The sequence below is a fragment of the Limanda limanda genome, chromosome 18 (assembly GCF_963576545.1).
Source record: "Limanda limanda chromosome 18, fLimLim1.1, whole genome shotgun sequence".
Lineage (NCBI taxonomy): Eukaryota > Metazoa > Chordata > Actinopteri > Pleuronectiformes > Pleuronectidae > Limanda > Limanda limanda.
In genome coordinates this window covers 2,911,540-2,932,315 of record NC_083653.1, presented here as the reverse complement: position 1 = coordinate 2,932,315, position 20,776 = coordinate 2,911,540, and the positions used below count along the sequence as shown (strand labels likewise).

At 44.3% G+C, this 20,776-nt stretch overlaps 1 protein-coding gene across 4 annotated transcripts in view; it reads left to right on the top strand.

Moving 5' to 3' along the window:
• afdna (afadin, adherens junction formation factor a) overlaps positions 1–20,332 on the top strand; it is an 86,995-nt gene extending 66,663 nt beyond the window's left edge. For all 4 annotated transcript variants that reach the window (XM_061091058.1, XM_061091056.1, XM_061091057.1 and 1 more), the window contains 13 exons: positions 614–732; positions 1,936–2,136; positions 2,523–2,614; positions 2,757–2,951; positions 3,212–3,362; positions 4,181–4,589; positions 4,688–4,941; positions 5,030–5,244; positions 7,501–7,680; positions 10,432–10,566; positions 14,443–15,007; positions 19,136–19,220; positions 20,161–20,332. In XM_061091058.1, coding sequence (XP_060947041.1) covers positions 614–732; positions 1,936–2,136; positions 2,523–2,614; positions 2,757–2,951; positions 3,212–3,362; positions 4,181–4,589; positions 4,688–4,941; positions 5,030–5,244; positions 7,501–7,680; positions 10,432–10,566; positions 14,443–15,007; positions 19,136–19,220; positions 20,161–20,311 — 2,752 coding nt within the window. In that variant the 3' untranslated portion in view covers positions 20,312–20,332. The remainder of the gene's footprint in view (positions 1–613; positions 733–1,935; positions 2,137–2,522; positions 2,615–2,756; positions 2,952–3,211; positions 3,363–4,180; positions 4,590–4,687; positions 4,942–5,029; positions 5,245–7,500; positions 7,681–10,431; positions 10,567–14,442; positions 15,008–19,135; positions 19,221–20,160) is intronic.
• Positions 20,333–20,776: the final 444 nt, after the last annotated feature.

Genomic DNA, 20,776 nt, shown 5'->3' with positions numbered 1-20,776 from the left:
CCATCCAATCAAACACACATGGCTCATTACCTCATGTGATCTGCCCCTCAACGATTTTAAGGATTTGTTTAAAGCCGAGTGCACAGACGCACGGAGAATAACAGTGTGTGTGTCTGTGTCTGTGTCTGTGATTGTGGGATTGTACTCAAATTACAGATAATCCCTGCCTTCTCGTTTTTATAATACACAAGAATCATTACTAGTGTTTTTTAATCAACATAATGACTGAAAGTACTTATTTAATTGGTTGTGCACTTTAACTCCAACATGAAATATCTGCAGTGCAGCTGAAACAAACCGAACAATAATCGGCTGCTAGTCTGATGAGTGATTGTTGTTTTGAGCAAAGACTTTCTGGTTCCAGCTTCTCAAATATGATCATTTTTGTGTTTTTATATCATTGTTAATAAACAAGTTTTGGTCGGAGACAATGTGAACATGTTCCCCAATGTTCTCTAACTGTTTGGAATCAGTTTCAAAGCTGAAACTACTTTCAAAGAATGTGTGTGTTTCAGAAATATGAAACTTCTCATGAGGTTGTAAGCGTCTCACCAGCTGAAACCCCCCGCTCTCTTTTCTGTGTGTGTGTCTGTGTGTGTGTGTGTGTGTTCAGAGCGGCCGAGCTGATGACGAGGACGGGCTCAGTGGTGACTCTGGAGGTCGCCAAGCAGGGCGCCATTTACCACGGGCTGGCTACTCTCCTCAACCAGCCGAGCCCCTTGATGCAGAGAGGTGAGCAAACACACACACACAGAAGAAGTTTAGGTTTCCTACACTTCCTCATGTTCACAGTTTCTTTTAAACATTTAAAGTCACTACTCGCCAAAGTCTGGAACCATATTTATGATATTTCTGTTGTTGTACAGTCTCTGTAGATCTGTCTTTATTCTCTATTCTGTTTTTATCTCACTCATTCTCTGGATTCAGGATTTTCAGAATTTGCTTTCCTTGTTTTCATTCTTTTATTTGTATTCTTATTTTACTTGACTCAGATTTGACATTGGAACATGTCAACTGGGTATTTCTTACTTCTTTGGGATATTTTATTTATCATTAAATTAATGCAAAAAGAAGCAGATTAATTACTCATAAAAATAGTTGCAGTTGCTAATACTTGATCTGATTTGCTAACCCACTAAATGGTTTAATGCAGAAAATTACAGAATAAACTTCACTAAATGTCTTTAAACAAGAACCAGAACATTAACATGTCTTGGAATTAAAAGCCATTTTAAAAGGTCATAAATTTTGCTTCTAAAACCTGCAGATTCCTCTTGTTAGAAGGGATTTTCCAAAGTTGCGATGAATGGACTATTGTTAGTTCCTCTATTAGTTAATGGCAGTGATTAAGTGTTGCAGATGATGGAAGAGAAGCAGACGTATCCAGACACTGAGTCCTTGTCTTCTCTGTGGAGCAGACTGAAGGATATAATGAGTGTTTGTGGCTGCAGCAGCTTGTGTCTGTGTGCGAGTCTGTGCATGAAAAGCTGCACATGTGAACTTGGCTCGGAGTTTACTGCTCGCTGGTCTTTGTCCGCTGGAATGTGACCCGAGGTTCATTAAGGAAGTCTTCGGCCCGTCTGTGGTCCAGGATGACGCTGAACGGGTGTTTCTCCCAAACTCCCTCCACCGCAGTATTTTCCAGGCGGTGCAGACAGAGAGGTTTAACCACCGGGCAGCGTGAAGGACTCTGGTCGTTCTTCAGTAAACTTCACATCCAGAAACTGGACGAGCAAACATTGAGCGTAGATTCCCACAGACTGAGGGCGTCGCAATACGAGCAAACACAAGTCGCTCACAGGGGAAAGAAATCCGTTCTCTGGCTCTGGGGATTTGAATCACTGCAAAAGTAATATTGAAAGTGATTTTCCTGTACTGCAAGATTCACTTGAGATATTTAAAAACTCTGCCTTGCTTTCTTCTTCTCTCTCTCAGCGTCAGACCGAGGCCGCGAGAAGAACGGGAAGCTGCGACCAAAGAGCGAAGGCTTTGAGTTGTACAACAACTCGGTGCAGAACGGCTCCCCGGAGTCTCCGCAGGCCGGCTGGGACTCTTACCCCGAACCAAAGAAGATGAGCAGCGAGGACCGGCTCCTGAAGAACCGCGCCGACCACCGCTCCAGCCCCAACGTAGCCAGTAAGACACAGATCTGAGTTTCACACACTTGAGCCTTTGTAGGTTAAATAAGCCTGAGAACTGCAACAACTTGAAATGTCTTTGTCTCTGGCTTTAAACACAGAAATCAGTTCATTTTACCAGTTTAATTCTGTGTTGGTAAATTAGCTCGTTTTGAGTCATGATGACATTTAAACAAGTCATTGACATGTGTAGTTATGGAAACAGGAAGACAATCTAAAAGTGCACTAGTGTTATTCTTTAACGACTCCACCCTGATATGGAAACAGTGAGTGCCATAGTTTTATTTTTAAGCCTTTCACTGAAATGTGGTTTGAATCAGAACGGCTGTCGGCACCATTTTGATGAAATGTAAAAGTTCTCTCTCCGTCCTCCTGCTTCTTCAGATCAGAACCAGAGTCCTGCAGGCAAGGCCGTGTACCCCGGAGGACCCGGCACTAAGATCACCTCCGTCTCCACCGGCAACCTCTGTGCAGACGTAAGTAAACACTGGTGGAGCCGGTGGCGTCTCCATGAGGAATGTTCTCTCTCTGTGACTGTGGAGTGACACGAACACTCGAGGACCCACAGTCTCTAGACCAGACACGAGAAATAATCTGTTGTATGTTTTTATTCCCCAGGATGACCCCCCCTCTCCCCATCCAGAGGCCTACCCCATCCCCACCCAGACCTACCCCAGGGAGTACTTCACCATCCCGGCCTCCAAGAGCCAGGACCGGGTGGTGGGTCCCGGGCCGGGGCCGCCACAGCACTGGCAGGGCATGGAGGACAGAGAGCGCCTCCCTGTGGTGGAGAACATCCACAACAGCATGCAGGTAGAGATCAGATCAAAGCTGCATCGTAAACATTTGTATTTAGAGAGTCTAGAAAAGTCTAAAGCATAAGTATTTGCATTTTTTTTTTATTTGCTTGCTTTGTTTATTGTATAATTCAGCAGATTTTCTGAGCCAAAAGCTTCTCTGAACTAAACTGAACATGAAAACATCTTAGAGAAATAAGATAACGTTTAAAAAGCTCCACTCCCATCTCGTCTACATCTCTCCTTTGATTCATCTTTCTCTCCGTCTCTTCTCAGCGGGTCAACCACTCCCAGGAGGAGCTGTACCCCCCCCCAGGAGTTCTGAGGCCAGACGAGCGCATGCAGCCTCACTACCAGCAGGAGTACCAGCTCCGGGACATGGACTACCAGCACCGAGACGTGGACTACCAGCGAGGTCCACCAGGAGGTGAGAACCTGTTATGGCAATTTTACGTCGTCATCAGGAATAAAGAGTGAATCAAACAAACAGCTAGTCTGTCTTTTATTAACGAAGCTCCGGACACAATCAAACTGAGAGCAAGGCTGTCTGCTTGAGAGTGCGAAGAGTCTCTCAGGAACTGGCAGTTAAGAAGCCCCCCCCTGAGTTCCTCAAAACACTCAGAGGGACTTTACACAAACACATGAACAGCACACGTGGACAGGCAGATCATCTGATCACAGCATCAATAACATCATAAAGAAACTTAAGATTTAGCATTTGAAACAGGAACTTTGACGAGACAGTGTCTAGACACGATCTCCAACAATAGATTTTTAGAGAAAGTTTCAGGAACAAACACAGTTCATTGACTCTTATGAACCCGGGTCACTTGAAAACAGAAGAACTTATGATCAGATACATTTGAACCTGTGTTGACCTTACAGGCACGACAGGAACAGTAGAATTTTCCAATACAAACCCCCGAGAGATGGAGGTTACAGAGGATGAAACACCAGAGTTCAGACAGACAGAGATAAGAGGATGAACAGGCAGATTATGTGAGAGCTTAGAGCTCGACAACATCCAAATGTTTCCCTGAATGTAATAACATTTGATATTGTTGGTGTTTTTTCATTTTGCACTAGTTGCAAACGGGATAATTCCCAATTAGAGGACATGAAGAATCACAGAAATCCTAGAAGGGCCTGAATGGACCTGAGTGAACGGAGCTTGTTTAAAGACTGAACCTTGTAGTGTTCTCGTACCTGCATGTGACCTCTGACCTTCCTCCTCTGTGTCCTCAGGTATGATGCCTCCTGACCACTGGGCCCCTCAGCCTCAGGTGTCCTCCTCGCTGGAGTCCTCCACCTCCAGCCAGGAGCACCTCAACTTCTCAGCCGGCTCCTCCTCTTCCAACAAGAACCCGAACCAGAAGACCGGGCCGGGCCGATGGAAGACGCCCAACGCGCCGCAGTCAGTGCAGCCGCATCCGGCTCAGACGCCCTCGCGCTCCGACCTGCCCCCTCCCCCTCCTCCACCGCCGGCCCCTTACCCCGAGGTGTACGACCCGTACGACCCCCAGCCCGAGCTGCCGCTGCCGCCGCCGCCCGCTGCCATCTCGCCCGCGGCAGCTCAGCAGGCGGCCGACCGCAAGAAACGTGAGGAGCAGCAGCGGTGGTATGAGAAGGAAAAGGCTCGGCTGGAAGAGGAGAGGTACCACAGTACAAAACACACAAAGTTACCAAACACTTCCTGTTGTAGAGATGAAACTAACAACGATGATGATGATGATGATGTTGTGTATTTCCCAGGGAGAGGAAGAGGAGGGAGCAGGAGAGGAAGCTGGGTCAGATCCGGGCCAACCCCATCATGCCTGTCCAGCCTCACAACAACGGAGGGTCCATGCCTCCTCCTCACCACCAGCCCTCCATGGCACCTGTGGCCCAACCTCAACCCTACCTGCCCCCCCACCCACAACCTCCACCTCCTCCCGCCCGACCGGAGAAGCTGGCCAGTCTGCCACGGTCGGCCGTTCCTCCGCCCGCCAGCGCCTCCCACCCGGCCGGTAACACGCTTCATTCAGATCCTTCCTCAAAACACACAAATACACATCTTCTCTACGTTAATAAAACAAACTTGTGGTGTCACTGTAGGAATGGACACGGTGATCAGGGAGCTTCTGCCGCAGCAGCAGCCGCGGACCATCGAGCGGCGAGACCTGCAGTACATCACCATCAGCAAGGAGGAGCTGTCCACCAGCGACAGTCTGTCCCCGGACCCCTGGAAGAGGGACGCCCGCGAGAAGGCCGAGAAGCAGCAGCAGCTTCACATCGTGGACCTGCTGGACAAGGAGATCCAGGACCTGCAGGTGAGCCCGGAGGAAAACAGTCCTTTGACATTTCGGTTTCGATTTTATGCCAAAATATGTCTGATATATTGTTGTCTGGCTCAAAATAAGTTTTGGTTTTGTCACAATCTCATTTCAATACTGACATTTTTGGACAGGAGACAAAGAATACTTGCTAAACATTAGGGACGGGGGGAAAAATCGATTCAGTTACATTTTAAATCGCCATGCTGCCTCCCAAATCGATTTAAAAAAAAAAAAAGTTTTTTATTGTTATTAAACATATTTATTGGTTTATATACGGGGGGAGCAACATCACCCCAGAGCATGTTGACCAGCTCTTGTTTTTGCACAAGAATCTAAACATACCCAAGCACTAGCTTTGTATCGCCTACATGCAAACAACAATAGCCTACTTTTTGTTTATTTCAAAGTTTATATTTTAAGTAAACTTTTATTCATTCTGTTTAATTTACCTTTTATTTATTGTTTAAAAGTAGCCTAAGTGGCATACATTTCTGAATCTGTCAGTTTGTGTGCAGTTGACAGGGGCTATACAATAATAGGGCACATTTTTATTTATTAAGTCATTAAGTTAATGTTAATATTTGAAATAAAACTGGTAAAGCTCTAAGTGAATTTGACTGTTGTATTTGAAGGTATGATTCAACATTTTTCCATGGTCCAGTATTTAAAAAAAAAAAATAACCAAAAGAAATCGCAGGAAATCATAATATCGAATCGCAATACTTACAGAATCGCAATACATATCGTATCGCCACCTAAGTATCGTGATAGTATCGTATCAGGAGGTCCCTGCTGATTCCCGTCCCTGCTAAACACACTACTCACAGCAGCGTTGAAGTGTATAACCATGTATAACCAAAACCTGACCCCCCCACATACATTATATGGACCCAAAAAGTATGGGACATCTCACAAGGAGCAAATCACATATTCATGAAGGCTCCAAACGTCTATCTGTACTAAACGATGGGGTCCTGTCTCTGCGTTATTAATACAATGAGGGTTACTTATTAATCTGTCAACCCTAACCATATTCACATACATTATACACCATCCTCTCTGAAAAGCATATATAACACATACTACATTCTGGAGTGGACAATTACTATTTCTTTATCCCTGGTTTATTTTCATTTTGCTTGTTTTTTCGTTCTTCTTTCTCTTTTTTATTTAATAAATTGTGTGTTATCAATAGGGTTGCAAAATTCCGGGAATATTCAAAGTTGGAAACTTTCCATGGGAATTAACGGGAATATACGGGAATTAACGGGAATAAACGGGAATATACGGGAATAAACTGGAAATGTTGTGGGTAATTTATACTAACTGTATTTACCTTGTCATATACAGACATAAATATAAACATTTTGTTTTGTCATAGGCTGATTTGAGCCCTGAGGAAACTTTGGGCACTTGACTATATGCTTCTGCATCTTTGTGTCATTCTTAACATAGGTCTTTGCACAGTATTTGCAAATGTACACAGCCTTTCCTTCTACATTGGATGGGGTGAAATGCCTCCACACATGAGATAGTGCACGTGACATTGTTCTGTAGAATAAGATGAGAAAAAAGTTTGTAAAAAAACACTAATGCAATGCCAGAGATATAAATAGTTATCCAAACAATTGGAAACGCTGTAAACATATTTTACAATTGATGGATAAATGAATGGAAATAGGCTAGATGAACAGATGAACAATCCTCAATCAGCATGCTAATATATTTTCCCCAGTAATATCATGGAAACTTACCTGACTAGTCCTGCACTCTACAGCAGGCCTCAATAGCCCTGCTGTAGAGTGAAGGATGCTGGGAGTTATCTGTGCATGTGATGGTAGAATGCACAGTGGAGGGTTGAAACTCAACATTCCATACATCTTTAAAATAGAGTTTTGAATGATGTTTTTATTGCTCAGCAATTTATTTGCGTAGGTTTTTTTTTTTCAAAATTCCTGAGCCAAACTTCCCATGGAAAGTTTCCGGAAACTTTCCGGAAACTTTCCGGAAATTTACCGGAAACTTTCCGCCCCTTTGCAACCCTAGTTATCAACCATTTATTCTTATTTTTACCCCCCTCTTTTTCTCTTGGAATGAGCACTGCTTGTTGTTCTTTCTATGCATTGTACACTGCACTTGAATACCATGTATAACAACATTGTCTACAGTTGAAAAATGGACAAAGAAAGTCTGAAAATGCATATTGTTTAAAAAAGAAAGAAATACTGACATTTGTTTCTTATTTCCCAGGCGAAGCCGGAGCGGACGGCGGAGGAGAGCGACCGCCTCAGGAAGCTGATGCTGGAGTGGCAGTTCCAGAAGCGACTGCAGGAGTCCAACCAGAGCGACGAAGACGACGAGGAAGAGGACGACGAGGACGTGGACACCATGATGATCATGCAGAGGCTGGAGGCCGAGAAGAGAGCCAGGGTGAGACGGGGGGTGCAGGTGGAGGAGGGAGGGGAAGGGAGAGACTGGAGAAAAGAGGAGGAGGAGGAGGAGAAGACGGGTGAATTTGCAAAAAGAAAGTTTATGTGAAGGTTTTTCTGGCAGAAATCAAGTCTCTCGCTTCCAGAACACGAGGAAGGGCGAGCGACAGAAAGTGGGGTTAATAAAGACTAGATGTCTCGTTCGACGGAGCCGGACGTCCTCACATGGCGGCCATCTTGCTAGGGGGCAGCTCGCTCACCCATAACATTGTGTTGGTAGTGGTAAATAACCATAACTTGTTCAATTTTTAACCGATTTTTAAAAGATATGGTTTGTTATAAACGTCAGAGATGTAGTTATTACACTGCATAAATTATTCAATTTTTTTTAGAAAATAACATAATTATTCATAAGTATGCAGTGTCATATCTACATCTCTGACGTTTATAACAAACCAAACCGTTTAAAAATCGGTTGAAAATTGAGCAAGTTATGGTTATTTACCAACACAATGTTATGGGTGAGCGAGATGCCCCCTAGCAAGATGGCCGCCCTGTGCGGACGTTCGTCTCCGTTGGCCGGCAACGCAGACGAGACATCTAGCCTTTATTATGTAAATCTATGGGGGGGGGGCAGACAGACAGAGCTGTCTTTCACAAGCTGGACGTGGACGTGGATTCCTCCGGGCAGCGCTGCCACGATGAATGATCTGCAATGTGCATCTGCAACATGCTTCTGTCATCGCTTTGCCACGCTGAGCTGCTTCAACCTGATTGGCTGGAGGGGTGGATGGGGCGGGGGGGCGGGGGGGGTTCTGGCAGGCAAGCGAGGATGCTGTAAATGCTGCATTTGCATCATATGGTTGAATTATTGTTTTAAATATTGAAATATCAGGAGCTTAATCAAACATTTAGGAAAAGGTTGTTTCCTTCTGATCTGAACTTTTGTTTAAACTGGTGAAAATTATAGATTTTATTCTTATTTCCCTTCTGATGCAAATGAAGGATAAGTGTTGCAAAGCAAGAATGAACCATGACCTCAAGATCGATGACGTGTTTTATTTACTGACTCTGGGATTAGACAGAACCGCTGCTGTATCTCATCTCAGCTTGATTTATATTATTACACTTTCTAGATTCTGTAGTTATCATCAAATCATCGTCAGAAATCGTCTTAGTTCCGTTCTGACACTGAAATTTAAAAAGTCCAACTTGCTTCACGCAAATACTGTGGTCGACACTTTTAAATTCCTCTTGTTGATTTATTTTATTAATTTGTTGGTTTATGGTTACAACACATAGTTTAGTGATACCTGGATGTTTAAAATTAATCTTCTAATGTTGAGGTTTATCTAACAGGCCATCACACAAGTTAATCAAGCATATATTTTTCTATATAAATACGTATATTTAAACCTTATAAACTAGTTAATGTTTGGGTCAATCTAAATTTCAATGAGTCCTCTGGTTGTTTATTTGGCCATGATTCCCAGATGACTTATTTTAAATTGGAGGAATATCAATAACTGATAGAACAGCTGAATGTTTACAGTGTACTTTTGATCAGGATTTGCTGTATTAACTCTGAGGAATCAAGGAAATTTTCAGATTTTATATGAAAAGTGAGGATAGTGAGATTCATGTGGAGCAGTGGTGGAGTTGGATGAAGGAGCGTTTTTAAAATCAGCTCACGTAGAAAAACAATGTTTACTTTACTGTTTCTCCTCCTTCTCCCTTTTCTAATTCTCTCTTACTCCTCAGTTTCTCCTTCCTCTTCCCTCCTTTTTATTTTGCCAGATTTATCCTCCACACTTTCCCTTTCAGTATTCGGGTATCCTCCTTCCTCCCTCCTTATCTCCTTCCCTCTCTCACTCTTAAATCTCTTCTTCTTCTTCTTCTTCAGCAGCAGACTGCTGTCCCAGCTATCTCTGTTCTAGACTTGGTATGTTCTTCCTGTTAATGACGGGTATCCTCCCCTTGCTCTTACATCACTTCCTGTTTTTCTGTCTGGGCTGCGCACCTGCCCGTGTTTTCTATTTGTCCCCCCCCCCCCCACCTTCCCACCCGTCTGGACTATTGTGGTTGTTTCATGAGGGGGGGGGGGGGGGGGGGGGGTAGAGACACGATTAGAGAAGCAGAGACACGTGTTAGCTGTGAGGTTTTGAGTGAACACTGAGGTGGCTCCTGCATGGCTGGATTCATCACATGGGGGGGGCAGGTGGAAGTCTGTGCATGAGTCCTGTGGTCCACTCATCCATCATCCATCCATCCATCATCCATCCATCTGTGTGTGACCAGCTGAGCCTCTACATTAGAGAAATACAGCCTGAGCTCTTATTATATTTCAGAACATGTTAATTTTTAAAAGGGTTGTTGTTGTTGTTGCACGCTGCCGTCTCCTGGTTGCTGTTGCATGTTGTTCTTGCATGATTTGCAGTGTGCTTGAGTGTGTGTGTGTGTGTCTGTGTGTGTGTGTCTGTGCTACGTGCTTGCAGTGCACACTGCTCCTCCCCTCTGGAGTCGTCCTGTGAAACGAATCAAACCACTTCCCATTAAACACGTGTTAGTCTCGGAGCAGTTAAACACAAGTGGATGTGTATTCACGGTTTGTGTATGAACGACACACAATTCATGTTGTACTAACTGTTTTCTCGTTTTGCATGTGTGTCCTTCCCCCGTTTGGCCCGTTCTTTTGTGTCTGTGTGTGTGTCTGTGTGTGTGTGTCTGTGTGTGTGTCTGTGTGCGTCATCAGCTGCAGGACGAGGAGCGGCGGCGTAAGCAGCAGCTGGAGGAGATCCGCAAGCGGGAGGCGGACGAGCGAGTGAAGCAGGAGGAGGAGAGGATGTGGAGAGAGGAGGAGCGAACCAAACGAGAGGCCGAGGAAAAGGTCGGTTTCTCTCCGTCCAATTATTGATTCCATGAATTTAGACTCGATGGAAAAGAGAGCGAGTATTATTGATATTAAAAAGGTTTAATTACTTCTAGTCCTGAGTGGAAGTTAATCATCTTTGTGAGTTAGTCGTTTATTTAGAATAATTCTGTGAAGTTGAAAAACAGCACAGGGAGTTTTAGAAAGACATTTACGTCAGTTTAAATAGTCTGAGGTGAAAAAAATAGATATATCTGTTAATATAGTTAAATAATTATTTACGTATTACCTGATAATACAAATATTTATCAATTTACATTTATAAAAACTACACCGTGGCTTTGAGAAGTTCACAGATGGAATTAACAGTCAAAAATAAGTGAAGGTTTTTGAATGTTTTCCTTTGTCGGGTTTATCTAAATAAATATAATATTTTATTCAGTCGAGACATCATGTTCTTAAACTATTTATCATAAGACACAGATCTTTAATTAACCAAACGAGAGGCCGAGGAAAAGGTCGGTTTCTCTCCGTCAAATTATTGATTCCACGAATTTAGACTCGATGGATAAGAGAGCAAATATTATTGATATTAAAAAGGTTTAATTACATCTGCCTGAAAAAGGTTTAATTACTTCTAGTCCTGAGTGGAAGTTAATCATCTTTGTGAGTTAGTCGTTATTTAGGATAATCGTGTGAAGTTGAAAAACAGCACAGTGAGTTTTAGAAAGACATTGACGTCAGTTTAAATAGTCTGAGGTGAAAAAAATAGATATATAAATCTGTTAATATAGTTAAATCATTATTTACGTATTACCTGATAATAACAACATTTATCAAATTACATGTATAAAAACTACACCGTGGTTTGGAGAGTTCACCTAGGGAATTAACAGTCAAAAATAAGGTGTGTGAATTTTTCCCTTTGTCGGGTTTATCTAAATAAATATAATATTTTATTCAGTAGAGACATCATGTTCTTAAACTATTTATCATAAGACAAAGATCTTTAATCAACCAAACTAGAGGCCAAGGAAAAGGTCAGTTTCTCTCCGTCCAACTGTTGGTTCCTCGAGTTAAGACTCGATGAGAAAGAGCGACGCTGTATTATTGATATTAAAAAGGTTTAATTACATCAGGCTGAAAAAGGTTTTTACTTCTAGTCCTGAGTGGAAGTTAATCACCTTTGTGAGTAAATAGTTATTTAGGATAATTGTGTGAAGTTGAAAAACAGCACAGGGAGTTTTAGAAAGACATTTACTTCATAGTCTGAGGTAAAAAACTGATTAATATGATATAATTCTGTTAATATAGTTAAACCATTAATTACTTATTACCTGATAATACAAATATTTTTATAAATTTACATTTATAAAACTAAATCATGGCTTTGAGAAGTTCACCTAGGGAATTAACAGTCAAAAATAAGTGAAGGTGTGTGAATTTTTCCCTTTGTCGGGTTTATCTAAATAAATATAATATTTGATTCAGTAGAGACATCATGTTCTTAAACTATTTATCATAAGACACAGATCTTTAATCAACCAGTGGTCTGATCTGGTGTCCACTCATCCATCTGTGTGTTCAACATACTCCCTGTTTTTTTATTATCCTGTTGTGTTACCATCATGATTTAACTGTTCGTCATGTTTGAACCTCATCAGTCCACTGGTTGTTTTAAAAATCTAATCTCACTGAAACTTAATCCCTGTTGTTCCTCTTGTCACCACAAGAGACTCGTCTACTTTAAAATATACTTTAAAATATATAAAAAGTAGAAAATATCATCATAGAAAGTGTCTCAGAAAGTAAATGTTCAGTTTAATTATATATTTGTTGTAACATAACTTTCTTTTGAGACAGATGAATGCTTTTAATGCTGTAATGAATGTTGATTATATATATTATAATATATTCTGATGCTGTTTGTGTATTGTGAATATGTCCAGTTGCATGTCCTCACCCCCCCCACCCTATGTGACGTGTTGTCATGTGTCGTGCTCCCACCTCCTGAAGCATGGGACTCCCATTGTGTTGTTGTGGTCGTTGTGGTTGTGTTTGTCAGGAAGTTCTCTTCAGTTGTTATTTTTAAATGTTTTGGGGACCAAGTTATGATTTTGTGCGGTTTTTTATTTACTTATATTTTTACTTTATCTTTATTAGTTTGTCGCCATCTCCATCCAGCATCGCATCAGATATGTTTAGGGAATGCTGCCAACCCCCCCGCCCACCCACCCACCCACTCTTCCCAATATCCTTTATATCCACACACACACACACACACACACACACACATGAATCTGAACCCGCCCACCTGCCTCATACTCCATCCATACTGTACATGATCAGAGACCCACTCATTCAAACCCACGCACCCACTAATCCCTCCCAGTTTCCTCAGATTCCCACTGGGCTCCTCCCACCTCCTCCACAGCTCCAGAGAGGTTTCTGTGGCGGTGTCCTTTAGAGGCGAGCAGGCTGAGGACGTTCGATTCCCGTGAGGATTAATCTCACATCATGTGACCCGGCCGGCGCCGCTGGTCCGCCTCCAAACCCCCAGAACTCCAGACACACATTCCTGCAGCGTAGATCCACGTGTAACATCCCAGTGGGAGATACCAGAGCTCCGGGTGGGCAGCTCCAGTCAAACAGACCAGTACACACCGAGGAGTCACAGGAAACCACACACACACACACACACACATGGCTTCACCGAGCGGGGGGGCGATGGCTGTAGACACGGTGGTCTGAGGACTTGAGGAGGAACAGTGGGATCAGGTTCTCCCTTCAGAGGTCGGTGGATTCCAGAGTAGTTTCATATTTTACAACTAGTTTGTGATGAAGAGAAAGATAAATTCTTATTCCCACTGTTGATCCTGGAGTTTGTAGATCAGTTTATTAAATGTTGGAGAACGTGTCGGGCTCAGGGGCATCGTTTAGTTTTAAATAGTCTTTATTCATGAATTGATTTTTAAATCTGTATTTAATTGATTCCTCAAAAGAAGAAAAACATTTCGTCCGGTGGTTTTTAAACCACATGAGGCTCAAGCTGATGTGGTTTTGGTTTCCAGAGAGAAATAAATCCAACAAATCACCAAAGATAAACTTTAAATAGTGACTTTGTTTCCTTGTAAATTTAAAATTAAGCTTTTTTGTTGCACATTCATAAATGGAACAATTCATCGATTACATTCATAATAATTATTTAAATTAAAGAACAGATTAACACGCTGCTCCTCTTCGGTGCAATCAAAAACAAACTCATTCATTAAATGAAGACAAGATAAATAATATAATATATAAAGTATTAACCTGAATATACCATGATAAAGAAATAAATAGCATTAATATGTTATTACACAAAAACTATAACAATTGATTCATTGTAGAATTCATAGTTTTAATCGTAACTTTAAATCTAATTAGTAAATGATGCCCCTGCTAGATGACTCATGTAGATCAGCTGTGATTGGTCGACCCGGTGGGTGGGCGTGTCAGTTAGGTCAGCTGTGATTGGTCGACCCGGTGGGCGTGTCAGTTAGATCAGCTGTGATTGGTCGACCCGGTGGGCGTGTCAGTTAGATCAGCTGTGATTGGACGACCCTGTGGGCAGGTCAGTTAGGTCAGCTGTGATTGGTCGACCCGGTGGGCGTGTCAGTTAGGTCAGCTGTGATTGGTCGACCCGGTGGGCGTGTCAGTTAGGTCAGCTGTGATTGGCCGACCCGGTGGGCGTGTCAGTTAGGTCAGGTGTGTGAGCGGATGCAGGAGATGACGTGTGGTCGTGCTCTAGTTTCCCCCCCGGTCGTAGGAAGCAGCTGATTAGTCAGCTGGTGTCCGCTGCTGAGGTGCGAGCCAATGAGAGCGCAGCGTACTAACCGGTTGTCCCTCCCCTAGAGGAGACAGGAGACGGAGTACTACGCCCGCCTGGAGGCGGAGCGACGCCGGCAGCACGACGAGGCGGAGAGGAAGCTGCTGTCGCCCGACGACCCGGCCGGTCTGTACCGACCCCCCCTGCCCCGGGACTACCAGCAACCCGCCCCCCCCAGCAACCCTACTAACAACCCCCCGCCCCCCCCACAGAGAAACACCTCCTACCTCAAAACCCAGGTCGCCTCCCCCGACACGCTCTACACCGCCACGTTCGTCTCCTACGAAGGCGACGAGGAGGAAGAGGAAGAAGGCAAGGACGCCCCCCCCCGAGCAGGGCGTGGCGGCGGCAGGGGGGGGCACTTGGGTCAGGCGAAGCAGTCGGCGACCCGGAAGTCGTACGGCGACCTCCCGGCCTCCGCCTCACCCAACCACAGCAGGCCCCAGCCGCCGCCCACTGCGCGCAAGCCCCGCCCTCTTTCCGACGGCATCTTCCTGTCTAGCTCGTTCCAGGCGCCAGTCAACAACTCCAACAGTACAGGCCCCCCCCTTCCTGCCAAACCCAGCTCCGTGCCCCCGGGGGGCTTTAAAGGTAGACGCCGAGAGAGGAGGAGGTGGGAGGAGTCAGGCTCCTCGCCACGGCGCCCTCTGCAGCGGCCACGCCTCCCTCTCACTCACTCACCTCTTCATTTACTCCTTCATGGTGTAGCCGTAGTGTGTGTTTCCAGTAGAGAGGTGTTCTGTCTCTTCATTTCCACGTCTACTTGTTTCCAACCTTTAAATGTTCGTCCAAATTTATGATTTTATTTATTTATTTTTTTACCAAATTTCTCAATCAGTCATTTCCTGTTTGTTTTTATTCATGTGGAAATTTCCCTCCCTCTCCTCGAGTGAATCAGAATTTTGTTTTGTATTTTCCATGTGTAGTTCGAACTCCTCCCCCCCCCAGTCAATGATTTCCTCCCTTCAATCACCCCCCCCCCTCATCACCCCCCCCTTCGATCAGCACTAGCGAACAGACAAAAGCAATCGATAATCACGCCACCGATTTGTGCTGCAGATCTAGACCCATCAGAGCCAATCATAGTACTGTTGGTGTTGTCGCTCGCCGCCTCCTTTGTGTCTGGTTGGTTGCTGCTTGGGACAGGGGGCGTGGCCAGCCGTCTGCCCGCCCCCTTCCTGCCCCGTGGCTCTGCTTAGCGGTGTTGGCTTCAAAGGGAACGAGACACGCCCATTTGGCTTCTTCACATCCATCCAATCAGCTCATCTCACCAACATCATCAACGCCAGCTTCGTCTTTGTCTGTGGTCGATTTAAAACGACTCCACAAGTCAAACCACAGCGCCGCCTAGTGGCTGTAATTCTGTCTGATGGTCGAGGTTTCAAAAGACAGGAAATAAACATTAATCGTGAGGTTAAAAGTCGTTTTTTCTACAGTTTATCTTATTTTATTAATGTTATTTCAAGATATGAATCTTTTCCTCAGAAAGTCTCAACACCAGAGGCTCAAACACTAAATGTCATAAAAGTTTAAATCATTGCAATAAGCTCTTTGTATTATATCTGGATTCTCTCACATTAAATTAAATCTCCAAGTTGAAATGTTTGTAGAACAGAATATGAATAATTTTAAAACAATGAAAGCGTCAGATTTTGGATCAAATTCATAATATTGTACATGTAATATTTTGATTACATCCAGTTCTTAATATAAGTTACATTTCAGACTTTTCTCAGCTGAATTCTCATCAGGACGATTTTAATAATCTTATATTTTGCTTCCTTATTAAAACGATAAAAATATTTTTTGGGTAATTAGTGTAGAAACTTAATAAAATCTGGAACAGAAATATGAAACAACAGATTAGTGTCGACCTGGAACCATGAGAAACAGTTTGATCGTCCACAGACAAACGAAGCTTTTAATGCAGCACAATCTGAACGTCATCACTTCCTGAGGTCCAGGAAACCAGCTGCCTGCACTTTCAAAATAAAACTCCTCCACCTCCCCTTCGATGCTTATGATGCTTATCTAACTTTTTTAAAAACTCCCCCCCCCCTCCGGGACCTTGTGAGACTTTCTGTTGCATTTCACTCAAATTCATAGAAAATAAAAATAAACACATCCCACTAACAGCCCACTAGGTCCCCCCCCCCACCCATCCACCAATCCTACCCCCCACCCGGAGAACAATCTGCATGTTTCACCCCCCCCCCCCAGACACACACACATCATGCCCACTGCACTCTGGCTGCCAGCAGATCCCCCCCCCCAGTAACTGGCTTGTTGTCTATTGCTTTTCGCTGACTGTGCGAAGCTGCATCCGGCTCTTTCTCTTTCTTTTTCTTTCTTTCTCTTTCTTTTTCTTTCTTTTTCTTTCTTTTTACTTCTGTCTCTGTTTGTTCGTCTGTTCCTTTTCTTCCTGAGATCATTTTCTCTTTTTGTGCCGTGTTGTCTCGTCTCCTCTCGGCTCTGTCAGCTGATCCTTCCCGTGTCTAACGCTGCAGCTTTACTAACTCCTCCCACAGGGCAGCGCGGCAGGGTCAGGTGACCGACCCTCGGGTCACCTGAGGCTCCGCCCCCCGACGTGTTCTGAATCAAACATGTTTTCAATGAATGTGATGTTGCTCAGCTGGCGGCTCCACGGCGCTCGGGTCGGACTTTAATAACAAAATCGTGGCTTCTTCTGTAAACAGAGAGGTTTTTATAACCGGGATCAAAACCACAAGAAAAACAGAAACGTGCCAGTTTCCCTCAGAAGGTGAAAGAACTGGAGACACTTCAGAATTCTATCATCCCAGAGTTTCTAAGACAAACAATGTTTAACGTCCACTGGCCTCTAAGATAACTCCACCAGAGGAAAAGGAAAACAGTCGCAACCTCTGAGAAAAACGTAAAAAAGCCAGTGGACGACTTTTTAGTGAATCTGAAGAATTTATTTCGATGGCAGAGCCAGAAGTTTATCATTTTCCATGTCTGCCGGCTGCACAGAGGAATGTGACCGACCTCGAGCGTTTGTTTCTCCGTGGTCACTTTGTTCTCTGGCGGTTTGTGCTCATGTGGTTTGAGGCTGATCCGACTCGATCCCGTCCCAAAGTCCACTTCAGATCCCGACTCTGAGAGAGAGAGAGAGGAGCTGCCAGCTGGAAGAATCCATAGATATATATAATAAAGACTAGATGTCTCGTTCGACGGAGCCGGACGTCCGCACATGGCGGCCATCTTGCTAGGGGGCATCTCGCTCACCCATAACATTGTGTTGGTAGTGGTAATAACCATAACTTGCTCAATTTTCAACCGATTTTTAAACGATCTGGTTTGTTATAAACGTCAGAGATGAAGTTATGACACTGCATAAATTATTCATTTTTTTTTAAAAATAACTTAATTATTCATAAGTATGCAGTGTCATAGTTACATCTCTGGCGTTTATAACAAACCAGATCGTTTAAAAATCGGTTGAAAATTGATTTTTAAACGACTGCATAAATTCCTTTTTTTTAAATAACATAATTATTCATAAGTACACAGTGTCATATCTACATCTCTGACGTTTATAACAAACCAAACCGTTTAAAAATCGGTTGAAAATTGAGCAAGTTATGGTTATTTACCACGACCAACACAATGTTATGGGTGAGTGAGATGCCCCCTAGCAAGATGGCCGCCATGTGCGGACGTTCGTCTCCGTTTGCCGGCAACGCAGACGAGACATCTAGCCTTTATATATGATATCTCTGGAAGAATCCATCCGGGTTCACACCCTGTCTCTGTGTCTGCGTCCGATCTGGAGCAGCGGATCAAACCAAAGCTGCTCAGACTGGAAGTTCATGAATCTGGTCGGATTCGAACCTGCGATGTTTCAGTTTCCTCTCGGCGCTGAAACCGTGAAGAGTCTGCAGCTTATAGTCTCAGTTTGAAACATGAAACTCTTCCTTCTCTCTGGTGGAAGTTGTGTTGAAGTTTAAACTCTTCACTGAGGAACTCCACTCGACACCAGGAAGGAGGAACATCTGCTTCAGACTCTTCTATCGGTGAATCAGTTTCAAAGTCTGAGGAACGAATCTGTTTTGTCTCTGCTCCGGTTTGGAAACGACACGGTGACGCATGAAGTGATTAACGTCTACTCTGGGGTCAAAGGTCGAGGTCACCGTCTTCACTGTTAAACGAGCCCGGTTGTGAGAACATGTTTTATTATTCTATTGACTTTATAACATGGGTAGAACTTTCTTCGAATGCATGACTTTAATAAAGGAAGAGCCCGGCTCCTCAGCAGTGAAGGCGTCTGACCTCGACCTTTGACCCGACCCGTCCACAGACCACCTGCTGCTCTGATTGGCTCCTCGGCAGCTTTCTAACGCTTTCTTCTCTCTCTCCTGTCGGCTCGCTGCTTGAGTTTCATCAGATCTGATGGTTTCTGCCTAACGCTCGTCCAGAACTTGCCCCCTTTCCTTCCTTCCTTCCTTCCCTCCCTCCTTCCTTCCTTCTGCTTAGGCTGGTCTGTGGGAAATAAAGTGAACCTGAGAAGCTGCTGGGAACATGTGACCCGAAACCATTTATTAATTAAATCTTTTAGCTTTGAGATTGAACAGTTTTGATAGAACCTGGTCGTCCGTCGCCCAGCAGCTTCTCTCTCAGGTGTGAACAGGAAACCAGTGTGTGAAAGATGCTGACTCATGTTTCTCTGCTGTGTGTCTGCGGCTCCTGAAACTGGAACAGGATTCAACTCGTACACTGGAAACTCAGCAGGAGTTGTAGGATCGGGAGAAGTCTACAAGGACCCGCGAGACAAGTGGGCAAAGAGGTGAGTCGTCGTCAGTGTCTTCAGGTTCTCAACAGTGAGAAGTTAATGAGGTTTCACTGGAAGATTCAAATATATTAATATATAATAATATCTCAGAATGAAAGAGGAGCCAAGCACGAGAAAGACAAACTCTCTGTGAATCCTTGTCTGAGACTGTCTGGTGAACCTGTGTGTTACTGTGTGTCCCTGTGTGTGCAACTGTGTGTCCCTGTGTGTGTAACTGTGTGTCCCTTTTGTGTCCCTTTTGTGTGTCCCTCTGTGTGTCCCTGTGGTTGTAACTGTGTGTGTTACTGTGTGTGTCCCTGTGTGTGTCCGTGTGTGTGTGTTACTGTATGTCCCTGTGTGTTACTGTGTGTTACTGTGTGTCCCTGTGTGTGTAACTGTGCTTGCCCCTGTGTGTGTTACTGTGTGTAACTGTGTGTGTCCCTGTGTGTGTTACTGTATGTCCCTGTGTGTAACTGTGTGTGTCCCTGTGTGTGTAACTGTGTGTGTCCCTGTGTGTGTCCCTGTGTGTGTAACTGTGTGTGTGTCTGTAACTGTGTGTGTCCCTGTGTCTGTAACTGTGTGTCCCTGTGTGTGTTACTGTGTGTGTCCCTGTGTGTGTAACTGTGTTTGTGTAACTGTGTGTGTTACTGTATGTCCCTGTGTGTGTCCCTGTATGTCCCTGTGTGTTTCCCTGTGTGTGTGTTACTGTATGTCCCTGTGTGTTTCCCTGTGTTTGTCACTGTGTGTGTAACTGTGTGTGTCCCTGTGTGTGTTACTGCGTGTCCCTGTGTGTGTAACTGTGTGTGTCTGTGTGTGTGTGTCCATGTGTGTTTAACTGTGTGTGTAACTGTGTGTGTCCCTGTGTGTGTTACTGTATGCCACTGTGAGTGTCCCTGTGTGTGTCCCTTTTGTGTGTTACTGTGTGTGTGTAACTGTGTGTCTGTGTGTGTTGCAGTCAGGAGCAGGAGAACGCGATCCCCGGGAACCCGGAGAGCATGACCTTCAAGGAGCGCCAGCGCCTCTTCTCTCAGGGGAAGGAGGTTTCCAACAAGGTGAAGGCGTCGCGCAAACTCATGGAGCTGGAGAACGAGCTCAACACCAAGTAGACCCCCCCCACCTACCCCACACCCCCCCCGACCCCACTCCGCCCCCCCTCAGCCTCCCAGCGCCACCTTAACACCAGCGTCTCCACGGTAACGTTAAGGTGCTCCTGGGACGACGAAGAAAGAACGAGCACCACCACCACCCCCCCCCCCTCCCACCCCCCTATGTTTTTACTCTTTTTTTTTATTTGAATGATCACATGACTGGACGGTTTCTCGACGTAGCTTTATCGTTACGATAGAAGAGACGTTTAAAAATTCCCGTTCCCCTCATTTCGCTCTGTCAAGGATGAATGATGATGAAGCACTGTAAAAAAAGTTTTAATTATATCTAGTGAGAAATTTGAGAATCACACGACAGAGGGGGATATATTTTTGTTTGTAAAGTGGTTTTTGGGGCCGAGGGACAAATGTTTATTCTCATTTTAACTTTTTTTTTGTTGTTTTTTAAATAGCTAACTGAAATAC